We start from the raw sequence: 14,917 nt of genomic DNA on the forward strand, positions 1-14,917 counted from the left end.
TATTTTGTAAATATTAATGATCTAAGATCACTTATGAACTATTTATTTTTATTTTTGTTTTTTTAATCAATACTTGTCCTGTCAATTTCACTCCCTTGATACTTCAAATATACCCTATATAGTCTGTATCATTGTATATTTCATAACATATCATTGAGTAGTTTAATTATAAATTGTAATTTAAGTAATGTAATTCGAGCACTGAAGGTACACGAGTGTTTTCAAAAGTGTCTTACCACATTACAACACTACTACTATACTCAATCATTGATTAGACATTTATTATAAATATTATTTAGAACCAATTATACTGTACATATATATATATAGTGGTGTATTTATATACAGGTACTATAGCACGTTCCCACAGTGGCAAGTTTGAAGAAATTAATTTTGTTATTAATTAAAAATAGTTTAAGACTTAAGAAATTATGTTTAAATTATTTAAATACAATTTGTTTTGCATACTTTTTTTATTAATATATATTATATAGTAGGTAAATAAATGATTATTCAGTTAGTGGAGTATATTATTTTAGTAGAACGGAAATTTTCCACAATCTTACACTTGGAATACAAGTAAATACGCCCCTGTTATACATACATGTGTATGTGTGTGTGTGTGTGTGTGTGTATGAATGTATATTTCTTTGTATAAATAAACACTAAATATTACTTCCGTTCATGGACTTGTATTGTTGTTACAGTTGTTGAGTATCGTATTATAGGCACTTGTACTTAATATTTGTAATTGTGACTATGTGAATCAAAGACAGGTTTTATTTTTATTTTTTACAAATTTCCAAACAATAGATTGCATTGTTGCATAGTAGTCGTTTCGTCACGTATTCAATGGATATTGTAAAAGATAAAATTGCTCTGTAGGAATTAGTTTAATTACTTTTCATTAACAAATAGTCAAGCTTATGATTTATTGTATAAGTCGCTTGTACATTATAATTGCTTACACATTTCAAAAGAATATATAATATTATTGGTACGGTAACAATAAATGCTCATAAAGCTAATGATTTTACGACATGTATAGTAGTGTGTATTTTTTTGAAAAGTATTCATTGATATTTTCACGTGATACATATCTGTATCTCAACATAGACTTTATAATTATTACGATACGAGAAAAAAAATATTCAATTCAGTGAAGTAAGAGAAAAAACAAATGGAAAAAAAAATAGTAACAGAATTAATGTACCTGTTACAAATATAAATAAACAGAAAATTCTGACTTATAAAAAAAAAAAAAAAAATAACTTATGATATTAAAACAGGTCGACGGTAAAGAAAATTATTCATAAATATTCATAAATTATTAGCAAGGCCGAGATTCTCGAAAAATATACCTCCGAATAATATATTAAAAATGTATAATGTATAATCGTCTAACTGAGCGTCCCATCGGTAAACCCTGGCTACGTTACTGTAGATAAAATGCTTTGTGAAAAACACTGCACACAATTACTGTAAAAATAGGCTTATCTCTAGGTTAAATCATACATTTTAAAGAAATTGAAGCGATAAAATTAGATAAATATCGACAACAGACGACCAAAATAACTGTTATGCGTCTTTATTATTATCGTATTAGCTCCACTAAGCTGACGTTGTGATTGTCAATGATTACAGCATATTATAATTCCGATTTGTACCTAATGTCTTTAGTAAAAAGCGGCTTTATAATTTAGGGCTTTTTGTCAGAAAAATATTTAACGATAGGCCTGTATAAAAATAATTGATTCTGTATCAATATATAAAGAAATAAATGCTTAACCAGGAGTATTGTTATATTTGTAAAGTACGAGCGGTTTTGAATTAAAAATTCATCATTAGGTATACAATGTATACCTGATACAACAGTATACATAGTATACAATGTCAACAAAATCGCGACTCTAAATCCTTTTTATTAAACGATCTCGTTCAATTTGCTTTCAAAATATTCAACTTAATGTATAATAATAATGATAAAATGTATAATATGATTATGTTAACAATATTATGATATACTTATTAGTAATGACTAGCAAAACTACCAGAGAACCGGAGATTTGTTTTTCAAGTAGATATGTAAGATTGATTCTCAAGATTCGGTAAAATTGCACCGGATGTTGATAATTAATAAGTACACGTTACGTTCAAATGTAGCGAGCATCACACATTTTATATTATATATTTTTATTTTATTTTATATAATTAACACGAATATGTTTTTATTACAATCTCGACAAAAGTAATTTTAAACAAAACAAAGTATTAAGGATACAATAAATTTATGTGTAACAAAATAAAAATAGATAATCCGTGTAACTTAGGATGAAATTATTGGTATGTTATTCAGTTATTCATTATTATCATTGTAAAGTTTACGTTTTTCATGAAATTACTTCGGTTAAATGGTATGTAAAAAAAAATTTATTTGAGGTGATACCAGGGATGCGAATGAGTAGTCCCGGTAAACAAGGGGTGCCGATATTTCCATCAACTAATATTTGAATAAACCGAAGAAATTATGTGACGTTCAGACAGTGGTTCGAATTTGAATAGTTCATTAATGATTCTATAAGAATGAGAAGGATGTTCAACATGGTACTGCACCATACGAAACTTAAGTAGTGGTTTTGAACTCAAGTCTATGTATGTTGCTCATTGTGTACGAATACCAGGCAATAATACCATACTCTGAAAGTGATCTTATACGGGAGTTTTTAAGTACAGACAGGCCTTTTGGGTTAATTAAGTTTGAAAAATGTCTTCTTACAAAGATTCATTAAAAATAACCACGCCTACGTCTTTCGTCACAAAGTTATGAAGAAACGAAAAAAAAACCACATGCAAATCGAACCGGTGTGATTTTGAGCAGTCACGAGGGGAGGGGGTTTATTTATGCATCGTAGGTATAAAGAAATTTTTGTCATAATTTCCTTGTGTCGGATCTGATGTCGTACGAAATAGTTATGGAAAATTTGACAGTTTTAATAAACATTGAACGAATATGTTCTTTTTAGAAAACGCGTAATGCAGTTAGTTTAAGTTTTCGCAAACTTTTTGGGGAAAATATTTAATTTACAAAGTGGACGCGTTCATTTTCGACGCTCTAATAGCATTTGCATATCAACAACACCTTCGTTATTAGTTAAGATTGTTTTCAGAACAATACGCAGAGTATACATGATTCGGTAGTGCATACTAAAAGTAACTCGATAATGTCCTTAGAACATACGGAAAGCTATTATTTTATATATGATAATTCGGACTTTGTTATTAAATTTTTGCGCACATATAATTTAATATGCCCGTACTACTACTCATAAATTTCGATTAAATCAACTCTTAAAGTTTTTTTTTTTTTTTGACACCAATTCCTACGGTACAATCAAAATTTTTACCGGGACTTATAACTTTCAAAGTTCGAGCGAGCTGCGTTGAAGTTCACCAATTTATCATTTTTCACGCTGCCACGACTTATGGTTATTTATCATGTACAGTTTATTGAGTATTGAGTATCGACGTTCCGAACCGTGCCTCTCTTAAACAATCGTTTTAGGTTGTGTAAATATTAAATTGTACATTAATTTGAGTCGTACAGATTGGAAAAAAAATAAATCGTATTATTTCAACATTTTTTAATCATATATATATAAACTAGCCGACCCGTTACAGCTTCGCCCGTGAACTCCGTTAATTTTTTATTCAAATATTATTGTTTAATGTGATCAGCAAGTAAATATAAAAAAACGATTAATGAAAATGAATTGAAATTTTTCTAGCGTTATAAATGATAAAAATAAATACAGATAAAAAAGAAATAACTTATGGTTGATAAAGAATTTGATTGAAGTTGATGAAGAAAAAAAAGAATTAAAATAAGAATTTTATAAGACTTCTGAGTATATGATGTTTTTTTTTATATTTCCTGTTGAAATTAAAATGATAAGATGATTCGGGTCCCCAGTTCGAGAAAATGCCACGTATAATTGCCCATGTGAAAAGCACTCTGTACGAAGAGTTTTCTACTTAAATATTTTTTATTTAAAATTCGTAACGTTAAAATTTTATGAAGTTGAAATTATTTAATAATTTTGATGAAGTAAAATTGAAGTTATCAAAAGTTAGTTTTAACCCTCAACTGGTTGTGTATAATTAATTTTTGTTAATATGTAAATGTTCAAAAAGTATCGAATTTTAGTAAGTAAATTTTGAATCTTGAGTATTTGTTTTGTAAGAAAAAAAATAGTGCTTACAACAAATGTTATGATTACGAAGAAAATACATATTTTGAAAAATGGACGATTTTATTGACATTGTTTTCAACCAAACAAAAATAAAATAATATATATATATACATATGTTTTATAATATGTATTTATACGATTTAAACTTACAACAAATAGTTTTTAAAAATAGTTCAAATGCAAAAAATTATAAAAAAAAAAAAATAATAATAATAATAATAATAATAATAATAATAATAAAGTTAATATTATAATTAAAATGTTTTAATTACCTTTACAAAAATTGATTAAAGTTGTAAGTATACAACTCCCGCGACACGAGGGCATAATACTATGGCATTATAACGTGTAAATTACAGATAATAATAACTAGGCACTACATATTTGCGTCATTATAAAACGACAGGTTCGGCAGGATTGTGTTTCGCGATTTCCGTGGCGTTTTCCGCGGTCGGTCGTTTTTCGTGGTCCACGTTCGCTGTGACGTAGTCGTAGTTCGCAGCCGCAGTACTACCCGGTACCGCCGGTCGGTCGGTGCGTTCGTTGTCTTCTTTCGCAGCTCCCACGTATTTGGCCGCCGCGAGTTTCCTGGATATCAACTTTTTGCTCATTTTCCTCTCGTTATACTTGACCGTAGGTTCCGTGATTAAGCCGTCCGCGTCCCCATCGGACCTGTCTTGGAAAACGCTGTCTTCGCCGTTGAGCAAGATTGGCTTGAAACCGCTCTCGATTACCACGGTATTGGGGTCAAAACCTCCCTGTAACTGATGTTCTTGTCTGCTCTGGATCGGCTGCGAGTAGCCACTTCCACCACCGCCGCCTTGGTGATTTTGGTGTTTGGACGAAGAGTACGACACCGAGACCGACTGCGAAACCGACGTGCTAGGTTGCTGTTGATGTTGATGCTGCGGCTGCGCGTGGACGAATTGCTGCTGTTGTTGTTGTGGATGCACGTGGACGAACTGTTGCGGTTGCACGTGGACGAACTGTTGTTGGTGTTGGAACTGGCCGGGGTACGCGGATGACATAATCGGGTGAGGTACCGGTGGCACGGGATTATAATAGGCTATTGCGACCGGAGCTGTAGACTGATGACCGGTGAACTTGTAAATGGGTTTCTTGTACACGACCGAGTGATGGGCGGCGCCGTTGTGCGGCAACCGTTTGCCGGACACCCGGTAACCGTGTTTGACCGCGACCGGCTGCTTGGGGTCGAACATCATTTGGCCTCCGGGGGCGCCGTTAGACTGCAAGGGATGGTAATGCTGCGTGGCCGGCTGCCTGATTGGTCGGTAATTGGCGAACGACTGCTGCTGCGGGGCCACGTGGTTGCTGCCGTAGGCGGACGATCTGACGGGCTGCGGACTGCCGTAATGAGTTTTCGGCATGTAAAACGGCACGTTGCCGCCGTACGTGTAGTTGGTGCTGGGGTACGCGTACATGGTGGTGAAGTTCTGTTGCGAGGCGGCCGACGACGACGGGAACCGGTAACCGTTGTCGTGCGCGAACGATTGCTGCTGGTCCCGGTGAACCGGCGGTGGTGACCTGTACAAATCGTTCCTCAGGTGCTGTTCGAGCGCGCCGGGGACCGTCAGCACGATGTTGCCATCGTGATGTTTGGTCACCGCTCGTGGGTCGATCAGCATGTTTTTGTTGTTGTTGGAACCGTATAACCGATCGTTTTCCACGTCCGGTTTCACCCTCGTTGTGTACTGGATACTGCCCCTGGATTGCAAGTCTTCTGGAGCATACGTTTCCGGGGTGCCGGGCTGTTCCTTATCGCACGCGTCCAATACGTTGATTTTCCAACCCAAGTGGCGGTGCGTGAAACACTAAAAATCCGCGGAATGATACAAACGGTTTTACGAGCTAATCGTATTAACACCATTGTTACCTGATAGTAGACCGTGTCTGGTGTATCCGCGTCTGGGGTCCATTGCACTATTCCGGGATCCCCGTTGTCGCAGGCTAAGCTCAACGTCCTCTGGTAAGCGCCGAAGGAGACGAATTCGTCTGCCGAAGGCTGTTGCGGGTCCGGAGTCCAATTGCACAAGCGACCGATTCCCGTGGGGATCACTTCTCCCGACTTGCTAACGCTGACTCCGGCAAACACTCGGATGTTCTGCGATATCAAACAAAGAGTACAATCACGAAAATCAGTCTCCGGTCGATCGTTACAATAAATATTTAGAATATAATATATCATAGCGTGGCGCAGTGTTTATATATTTATGTTTAAAAATCACCTCTCTTTCTTCGGCCGTCTTGTAACCGTAACCACCAACAGGATCGTCAGTGATATAAAATGGGTGGTATTTCGCTGGTATTTCTGGATCCAATCCTCCTTCGACGACAAACGTGTACGTTTGTCCTCTAACGACATTTATTTCCGGTATAAGTAGTCCGTTAATATACCAAGAAATGCCCCAACCGACGTGACCTATAATACAAGATAAAAGCGAAACGATAAAACGTTATTGGCTTATAATTCACGAATAAGTTTAGTTTAGTATTTTTTTTGTTGTTGTATATACTCCAACATTTGTTTATACGATAAACTAATTCTCGATGAATAAAAATTGACCTGTAATAGCAGAATAACCGTGTTTTCCTCCCGTGGGACCCATCTGAGCGTAGAAAACACCATCATCTGGCTCGTAACATTGTATTGCTGGGATGTCCCACGCAACGTTGTTTTCCACTGGAGCGGGTTTGGGAACCGGACGAGGGCGGATTTTCTTAACAGGGGTTACCTGGAAAATTTATTCAAAAGATAAGCTTATCGTAAAATAATTTTTTTTTAAGTCCCATTTTACCTCTTTCACTGAATTTTGACTGGTTGTTACGTCTGGTATACTTTGTACAGTTGTAATATCGTTATGAACTGTAACCGATTTAGCATCGGTGTCTGGAATAGGACAGTTCCATTCTGGTAAACGGCCAAAATTAATTTTTATTGTTTCTAAAATAAATATTAAAACATATAGATTAGAAAACTCGTAATGTTGTGTATTTATAATAATATCTGATACAAGTAAGTGCAGTATTATTATTCAAGCTACGCAAAGAGCAAATGTGTGTATTGTTATATTTTGATACGTTTTTTAACGATAAGAGCTTACACCAATGATGAGAATAATGTGCAGTCGTAAATAAGCCCGGTCCTTAAGAATAAACAAACATTACCTAAAGTATAAGAATAAAATTCACATTACTATAAAAATACGTGGAAATCGTAATGTTTTATACAGTACTCAAAAGTGTTTTTGAGCCTTATACTTTGAAATATTTATACTGTTCTATAAATTCAACTGATGATGGAATCCTTAGACTCTATGAATATATATCGAACTCCACATTAAATTTAAAAATATATATTAAGTATTAAGTTCCCAGCAACAATGTATAAAAATGAATTGAATTTTTAAAAACCGGTCTTTAAGAAAAAATAAAACCCCATAAATATTACACTGATTAAACCGAGTGTAAGTCGTTTATTGTATTAGCCATATTAATTTGTACAAATATGATTGGAGTAAAAAAAATAATTAAATTAAAAAAAAAACAATGAATTTCGGATCGAATATCCTTAAAATCGTAAATGTTCATTAAAAAAAGTTAATGTTAGCATATTATTTATAACTTAAAAACCTTTTGAAAAAAAAATTTTGCCAAATCCATATCTTCGAAATCTTTTCGGTTCTCGTAAACTAATAGAAAATTTAAACAAAGATAATATACATCATTGTAAAACCAAAACATTTAATGTTATTCGTTCGGAATCAAATACATGTATATACTATAATACAGCTACTCCGTTTCGTGATCACTGTGTCTATTATGCTTTGTGTGTACTTGTAACAATAGAACTACTTTTGTACACATATATGACGCGTGGTTTATCAATGCGAGTATATATGTGATTCGGTATACATGTTCATCAATACATAAGCTTGTGTACGTACAGTGTACATCGTAACTAGTATGCGCACAGTAAAGTTCATTGAGCATCATGTCCATCGATACGCGTTCTAAACTATTATTAATATACCTTTGGAGAACACTGGGTGATACGAGACTTCGTGTTTGTCGTTCAAAGGACCAATTGCCCATATGATCGCCTGACTGTTATTAGTCAATATGGGTGAGTCGAGATTATCCTTGGACTTCAATGGTCTCTGGTACGTGACTATCGAGTATCCGTTGACTATGGCCGCATTCAACAAACGAACACTTTCACCGGCCGGACCCTAGAAAATATCATAAACGTTTAGTTCTCATACCTGTGCCGGTCGCGTGGTTTATTAATACAATAATAATATTCACACATTGCTCGTATAACTTTCACGTGTTATAAATCACTACCGCAAAACACACGTCCTGCGTCGAACCGACTCCTCGATTCGATACAGATAACACTATGATATGGAATGCATAAAACTATGTATATAGCATGACGTCAGAGTAGTGCGTATGATTCGCGTTTCGGCTGACGTATCCATATACATTTAACCGATGTTTTAATTATCTATCCGAATCGTATTGGACCAAGCGAAATCTCAAACAGCGATTTCTAAATGGTTTTCATAATATGCGGCTAGTATTACTCAAATCGAACAATGTGCGTTTCGAGAGTAACGAAATCGTGGCCATGTAAGTGTTTTCATACTTAAAATAGTTACCGCGGGTGCTCACCTGAATGTTAGAATCGGGGCAACTGCCACTGACTTGTCCAGTTTCTTGTTGTACAATGCATTGTGATTTGTCCAGCAAGTAATAGTCCTGAGCAAAACCACTAATTGTACTTTGGTCCACTCCGGCAACGACTACGTCACCTCCGACCATACGGTTTGTCGTTGGCGAACCGGAAATACCAAAAGCCATGTATTGGTTGGCTTCTGAAAACCAATAATAATGTTTGTTTACAATAAAAGAGAATGTTGAAATTCGGTGGAAAAAAAGAAGAAAGAAAATGGAAATTTAAACGTAATATTGAATAAAAATGTTGCTATACGTTCGGGAGAAAAGGAAATACCAGTAGAAATATTAGTATGTACTAATATGTATGAAAAAATACAGCAGTAGTCCTTTGAGCTATATCTATACAGGAGATGATGATGTATTATTGCTTATAACATTTTTACGTTTGATGTCCAAACGTTTGTTGTCTCTAATGGATCAAAAATAATTCAAAGAAAAAAGTATTGTCAACTTAATTTTAAACAAATATTTTTTGATATTCCATGGGATGAAAATAGTTTTATTATATTTTAAACAGTTAATATGTTTATTTTTTATATCGCATCATTTTATAAAAATCTAATGTGAAATGAAATAAAGTATTTGGAAATATGAAATTCCAACCGACGTTATTGTGTTTATTTTATTTGCATAATAATATTACGCACAACTGCATAATAAAACCATTGTACACAGTTACATTAAAATATTATAAATATAATCTTTTGGATGTGAAATGTGTACTTTTTTTATATATTTTCTTCAGGTATTTACATTTTAATAAAATTAATTTAAAGTCACAATGATGACATATTTTTTATTTTGAATCTTACAATAATTCATACCTATATACGTGCCTATTATTTGCAAATTTTTATATAATTAAACGTAAGAATTCGTGAGAAGCGTTTGGTGAGCAATATAAGCATACTGAAAATAAATAATAAACATTATACAATATCTGCGCCGAATTAGCTTAGAGTAATTTATTTGCCCACAGAAAACAAGAAAAAATATTTACTGTATTTTATGATGATGATATTATTTGTAAATCATGTTTGAAATCCGTATGCTCTGATTATATAGTGCTCCGGGAGGAAACGTGTGAAAAAGAATGTTTTGTTGATTAAAGCAATAACAATTCGTGATACTGTCAAGATTGTGTAAGGTAATATTAGATCAACAATCAATTTGATGTTCAAAAGCGTGATGATAAATGTTTGCGTACAGTTTTAACTCTGTGTAATGCATACTTAATGAAACTGTAGTGTTGTGTATCATGATATAAGATGTTATGAGGATTAAAAAATCACCAAATTTCATGCAAGTTTAAAATATTTTTATTTTAATTTAATAAGAAGTCAAATATGCAATCTCATCGTTGTGTTATAATGTTTTAACGGTAATAAAATAATATTTACTTGGTCAATATAATTTTAATTATTATAATACTTATAATTTTTTATTTTATTAAATTGGTTATTTTTTTTAATTATTATTTCTAAAGTGAAAAAATTCTCTGACTTTTTTTTTAATAGATTTTTAATAGATTATTAGATAATATCGTAATATACTATTAAATAAACTACAAAACAATAAACAGTTTTATTTGAATTTCAAACATATTTTCTACTCATACCGAAATTTATAATAAATGAATAGATAGATACTATTATAATTAAAGTTCTATAGAGTATGTGAATATTTATACTTTGTTGATAAAATAACTACGTACAAAAAGTAAGTAATTTACTGAAAATGCTTTTGTCCAGTATTATAATGCTTCATCGTATTATTTATTTATTGTGATTTGAACTATCGTTGGAAGTAGTATTACACTATATTTTCGTTCCATTGTATTGTATAATAATTCAATTAAAAAAATATATAACTGCAGTATTGTTGATTGTGTCATTTTTTACTGTCGAATCGGAGTTTTGTGATCAATTGTATTTATACGACATGGCTATTGATGAAATATTTCATTATTAAATACATTTTTAATTCTAACTTCGAATATTGTATAAAATATATATTAGTCAAGATATTAAATAACATTTGAATTCCACAATAGCTTTGTTCTATACAACTTACATTTATTTTTAAAAATGTATACTAGACACAATTTCTTACCTAACTTAGCCACCAACTGAACTACAATGCTGTCACCTGCTATTGCCCATCGCACTTCGTATCCTAAAGGATCGTGTAATACTTCACAGTTTAATTTTGACTAAAAACAGAATACACACATATTACACATATTAATAATTTATATGAAATACAAACATAAATTACAGTATTTAGTTAATTTTATTCAAGAATCGTACATTTTTAAGCAACAAAAGATCCTAAACACCATCTTTTAGATGAAACATTTTTTTGAGACTAATACAAAATCTAATTTTTTTGATACGGAATGATTATTATTTTATTTCTTAAACATTTTTTAAATAGGTTAACTACATAAAAATGTGACAAAATGTCTGACCGATAAAGAAGCATGTTCCAAAACATTTATTTCATGTAACACATTACGGTAGATGGGAAATAAGTTTTTTTAGGAGCTTATATGACTGTTGTAATCATTAGAGTCATTTGAGTTTATAGGATCAACGTTTAGAGCATGAAACTTTTTAATTAATGAGGTTTGAGTTATATAAATGTATATTATGCATGTTATGTATATATATTTTTTTTAAGAAAATTGATTTAGGGGTTTATTTTTAAATTTAATTAATAAATATATAATAAAAATATTGTTATTAAGACTGAACAAATTAAGTCATTTTATATTGTATAATATGAAAAATATTTATAATCTAGTTTTAACTTTTTTTTTCGGTAATGGTAAGGAGAAAGGAAGACGTCAGTCCTTTAAGAAAATTTAGGCTCTTTGTGTATATGTGATAAGTAGGTTGAATATCTTATTTGCATATGTAAGGGGTAAGTTAAAAGTTACAAAATAATCACACTTAGCCATAGATCGAATGCAGTCATTAAAAATATAAAATTACTAAAAATTAACAGTGAAGATGCGATGATATTATAAGATTAGTCTAAACAACAAATATTTATTAAATAAACCATCTATTTAGTAACACGTAAAATTAAAAATTACTAATGAATTTGATTTTTTTTGTGTGTACAAAAAAATTTGTCTTATAACTCTAACGTTTAAACTTACCCTTGGTCACGCTATTGCAGTTGATACGCAGACGATAAAGAGTGTGTGTTTAGCGTGTTCGCTTTCTTTTATTTGTTGTATGTGTATATTGTAATAATGTACGCATTGAGCTTTCAAGACCCATCTAACTCGACATTTCAGTAGTAAAAAAGTATGCATAATTTTGTTTTACGATCGTTATAAAAAAAAAAACTGAAGTGTAATCGTACTTGGTCGACGGTCGTTGAGTGCTTTAAAAAGACCGGTGGAGGCTCTGATAAAAGCTGGTTGATAATTTATGTACAATTTACTATAATGCTTATGGTGTTGTAAATTGTCAACGTTTCGGAGACATCCAGAACATTTAAATTATTGTAGTATTGTTTTATATAAAAATAAATTATCTCACTACATCTAATCACGTTAATGATTACGAAATCGATTTTAAAATTAAATAAAAAATAAAAAAAGCTCACAAGTCATCATGTTTAGATATTGTTAATACATATTTATAGAAATTTCGTCTTACTTATTATTCGTGTCAAGTTGTACTATAATTTGTAGCATAAAACTTCGATAGTTTAATACAAGCGCAAAACGGGGATATTAAATTAGTATAAAATCAGCGTTTACTGACCGCTTGTATAAACTTGAAAAAAAATGGCAACTGAAAAACTTTACTTTGTATTTAAAGTGATTGCGGTGCATACAATGAGTTTGCGTGTATCCGTATCTTCTAGATTAAATGTTTACTTACATTAAAGTAACCTTAAAATAATAATTTTACCTCCAATGCATAAAACTTGTACGAAGATTCTAGTAAAAATCTTCGAACACAACAATTTTCTTCTCTTTTTTTATACAAGATATCGAAAACGAGTCAACTAATTAAGTTTTTCAAATGAGTCTAAGATTGAAAAATCAGTGCACAGCTGCGCGGTCGACGTCAAGCACCTGTTTAGCATGCGTTTGAAAAAGGGTTATGGGATATAGTTTAATTTCCGTTTCTTATAGCCAAATGAATCATCTTATAATTCACTATACACGTCCACGTGTTAAACAGAATTGCATCGTCTCCGTTGCAGTTTTCTCGAATGTATGTATATCATTGATGATGACTTCCATGTATAAACGATTAGATTGCATTGGACATCGCGGACGGAATAAAGTGCACTACTGCACCGAACACGGATAATTATCGTGGGTTTCGCAGCACACACACCGCACGCTTGTTAAAGAAAAAACTCGTGCGTTTGTCCTTCTTAATAACGGGGCGGGCCTCGCTTAAAGAGAAACCGAGCAAAGAAAGTACCGTGTCGTGGTCGTATTATATATTTATATATATATATATATATATATATGTGTGTGTGTGTGTGTGTGTGTGTGTGTGTGTGTGTATTATTATACACTTTGATGAATTGCTTGAATTTTTTTAACCGTGCTCACAGTAATTGGATACCACACGAGTTGTGCACCGGAAAATGCGCGAAATAGCATGAAGAAATCCGAGTAGGTGATGAATACACAAAAATAACGAAGAAAAAAGTCAGTCGGCAAGCAGTCGAGTCCGAGAAGTGTTTGTCTCATTATATAATGTACGGCTGCGTTTCGCTCCTCAAACAGGACACCACGGCTGCAGGAGAGCTCGTCGTACAGTGTAGAGCACAAACCTTGTGTGGGGTCACTAAGACGAATGAGTGTTTTACTCGTGCACTGTTTGTGTGCATACACCTAAAAGCAATAATGACCGCACGGATGTTGTCGCATTCCAACCGCGATGAAGTGAAGGTCGGTTCAACACAGCGTACATCGTACATATATATATATATATGTATAAACATGTTTATCTGCAAGCTACAAAATATTGTAATAATATTTGTAACTCGATTAAAGTTTTCATTATAAAATAATTTTACGTAATTGTATAAGATATATATGACCCTTTAAGCGCGAAATTGTAAGTCAGTATTTCATCAACAGAAAATTAAAAAAATAACAACGCCAAAATATGATTTGTAAACGTCATAGTTCGAATGCGTATTATTATGAGTGAATAAGTAAAACGCTACCGCGATACAATTCAACTAATCGGTCTTCCCATTTTTACCGAATATATTTCTAACTTCTCTGCGTCAAAAACCCCTCTTTTGAAAATGTTTTCGACATTTATTTCGTTTTAACTTTGTTTTTCATTACCTTTTATAGTTTTTATTTCATTACTTTATTTACGAAAACGTTAATCTATGTGTAATCACGATTAAAAAAATATCAATTACTTCTATTACGTAACAAAATGATTTCAATGAAAAATTTCAATAAATTTTTGGACAAAATAATAATTAAACCATATACCACGAATAAAAATAATTATTTTTTGATACTTAAAAAAAAAAAAATCAATTTTAACAAAGATGTTTGATCCTGAGCCAAGAGATAACAAAATAAGTTCTCCAAATTTCATAAAGCTTTAATTATATGTAATGTAGACAGATTCCGAACTCAAAGAACAAGTCATGTTCGCTTGGCGGTCCGACCGTTCGGAAAAAAGGTCGAAAGAAACATTATGTATTGTGATATGAACAATAATATTTGCAATTCGCTCGGAGTGTAAAATATTGTGACATACTGCACCAGAGTCACCCGTTGTAGACTGCAACGACCCCGACACTCGGATTGGAATGTAAACCGGCATACGTTGCTACCAGAATGTTGTGAAAACTTAAAAACAAATATTTTGTAAGCACACCCGTTGGGGGATCGG

The 14,917-nt window shown here is 32.5% G+C and overlaps 1 protein-coding gene across 1 annotated transcript in view; it reads right to left on the reverse strand.

The window, feature by feature from the left end:
- Positions 1-4,499: 4,499 nt before the first annotated feature.
- Positions 4,500-14,917, reverse strand: part of LOC112680288 (protein Skeletor, isoforms B/C-like) — a 52,295-nt gene continuing 41,877 nt past the window's right edge. The window contains exons 7-14 of the mRNA XM_025550328.1: positions 11,124-11,223; positions 8,946-9,148; positions 8,302-8,500; positions 7,067-7,212; positions 6,835-7,003; positions 6,497-6,690; positions 6,145-6,372; positions 4,500-6,082 (exon numbers count right to left, since the gene is read on the reverse strand). Coding sequence (XP_025406113.1) covers positions 4,643-6,082; positions 6,145-6,372; positions 6,497-6,690; positions 6,835-7,003; positions 7,067-7,212; positions 8,302-8,500; positions 8,946-9,148; positions 11,124-11,223 — 2,679 coding nt within the window. The 3' untranslated portion in view covers positions 4,500-4,642. The remainder of the gene's footprint in view (positions 6,083-6,144; positions 6,373-6,496; positions 6,691-6,834; positions 7,004-7,066; positions 7,213-8,301; positions 8,501-8,945; positions 9,149-11,123; positions 11,224-14,917) is intronic.

This window comes from Sipha flava, unplaced genomic scaffold, assembly GCF_003268045.1.
Source record: "Sipha flava isolate LNK unplaced genomic scaffold, YSA_version1 176_pilon_pilon, whole genome shotgun sequence".
NCBI lineage: Eukaryota > Metazoa > Arthropoda > Insecta > Hemiptera > Aphididae > Sipha > Sipha flava.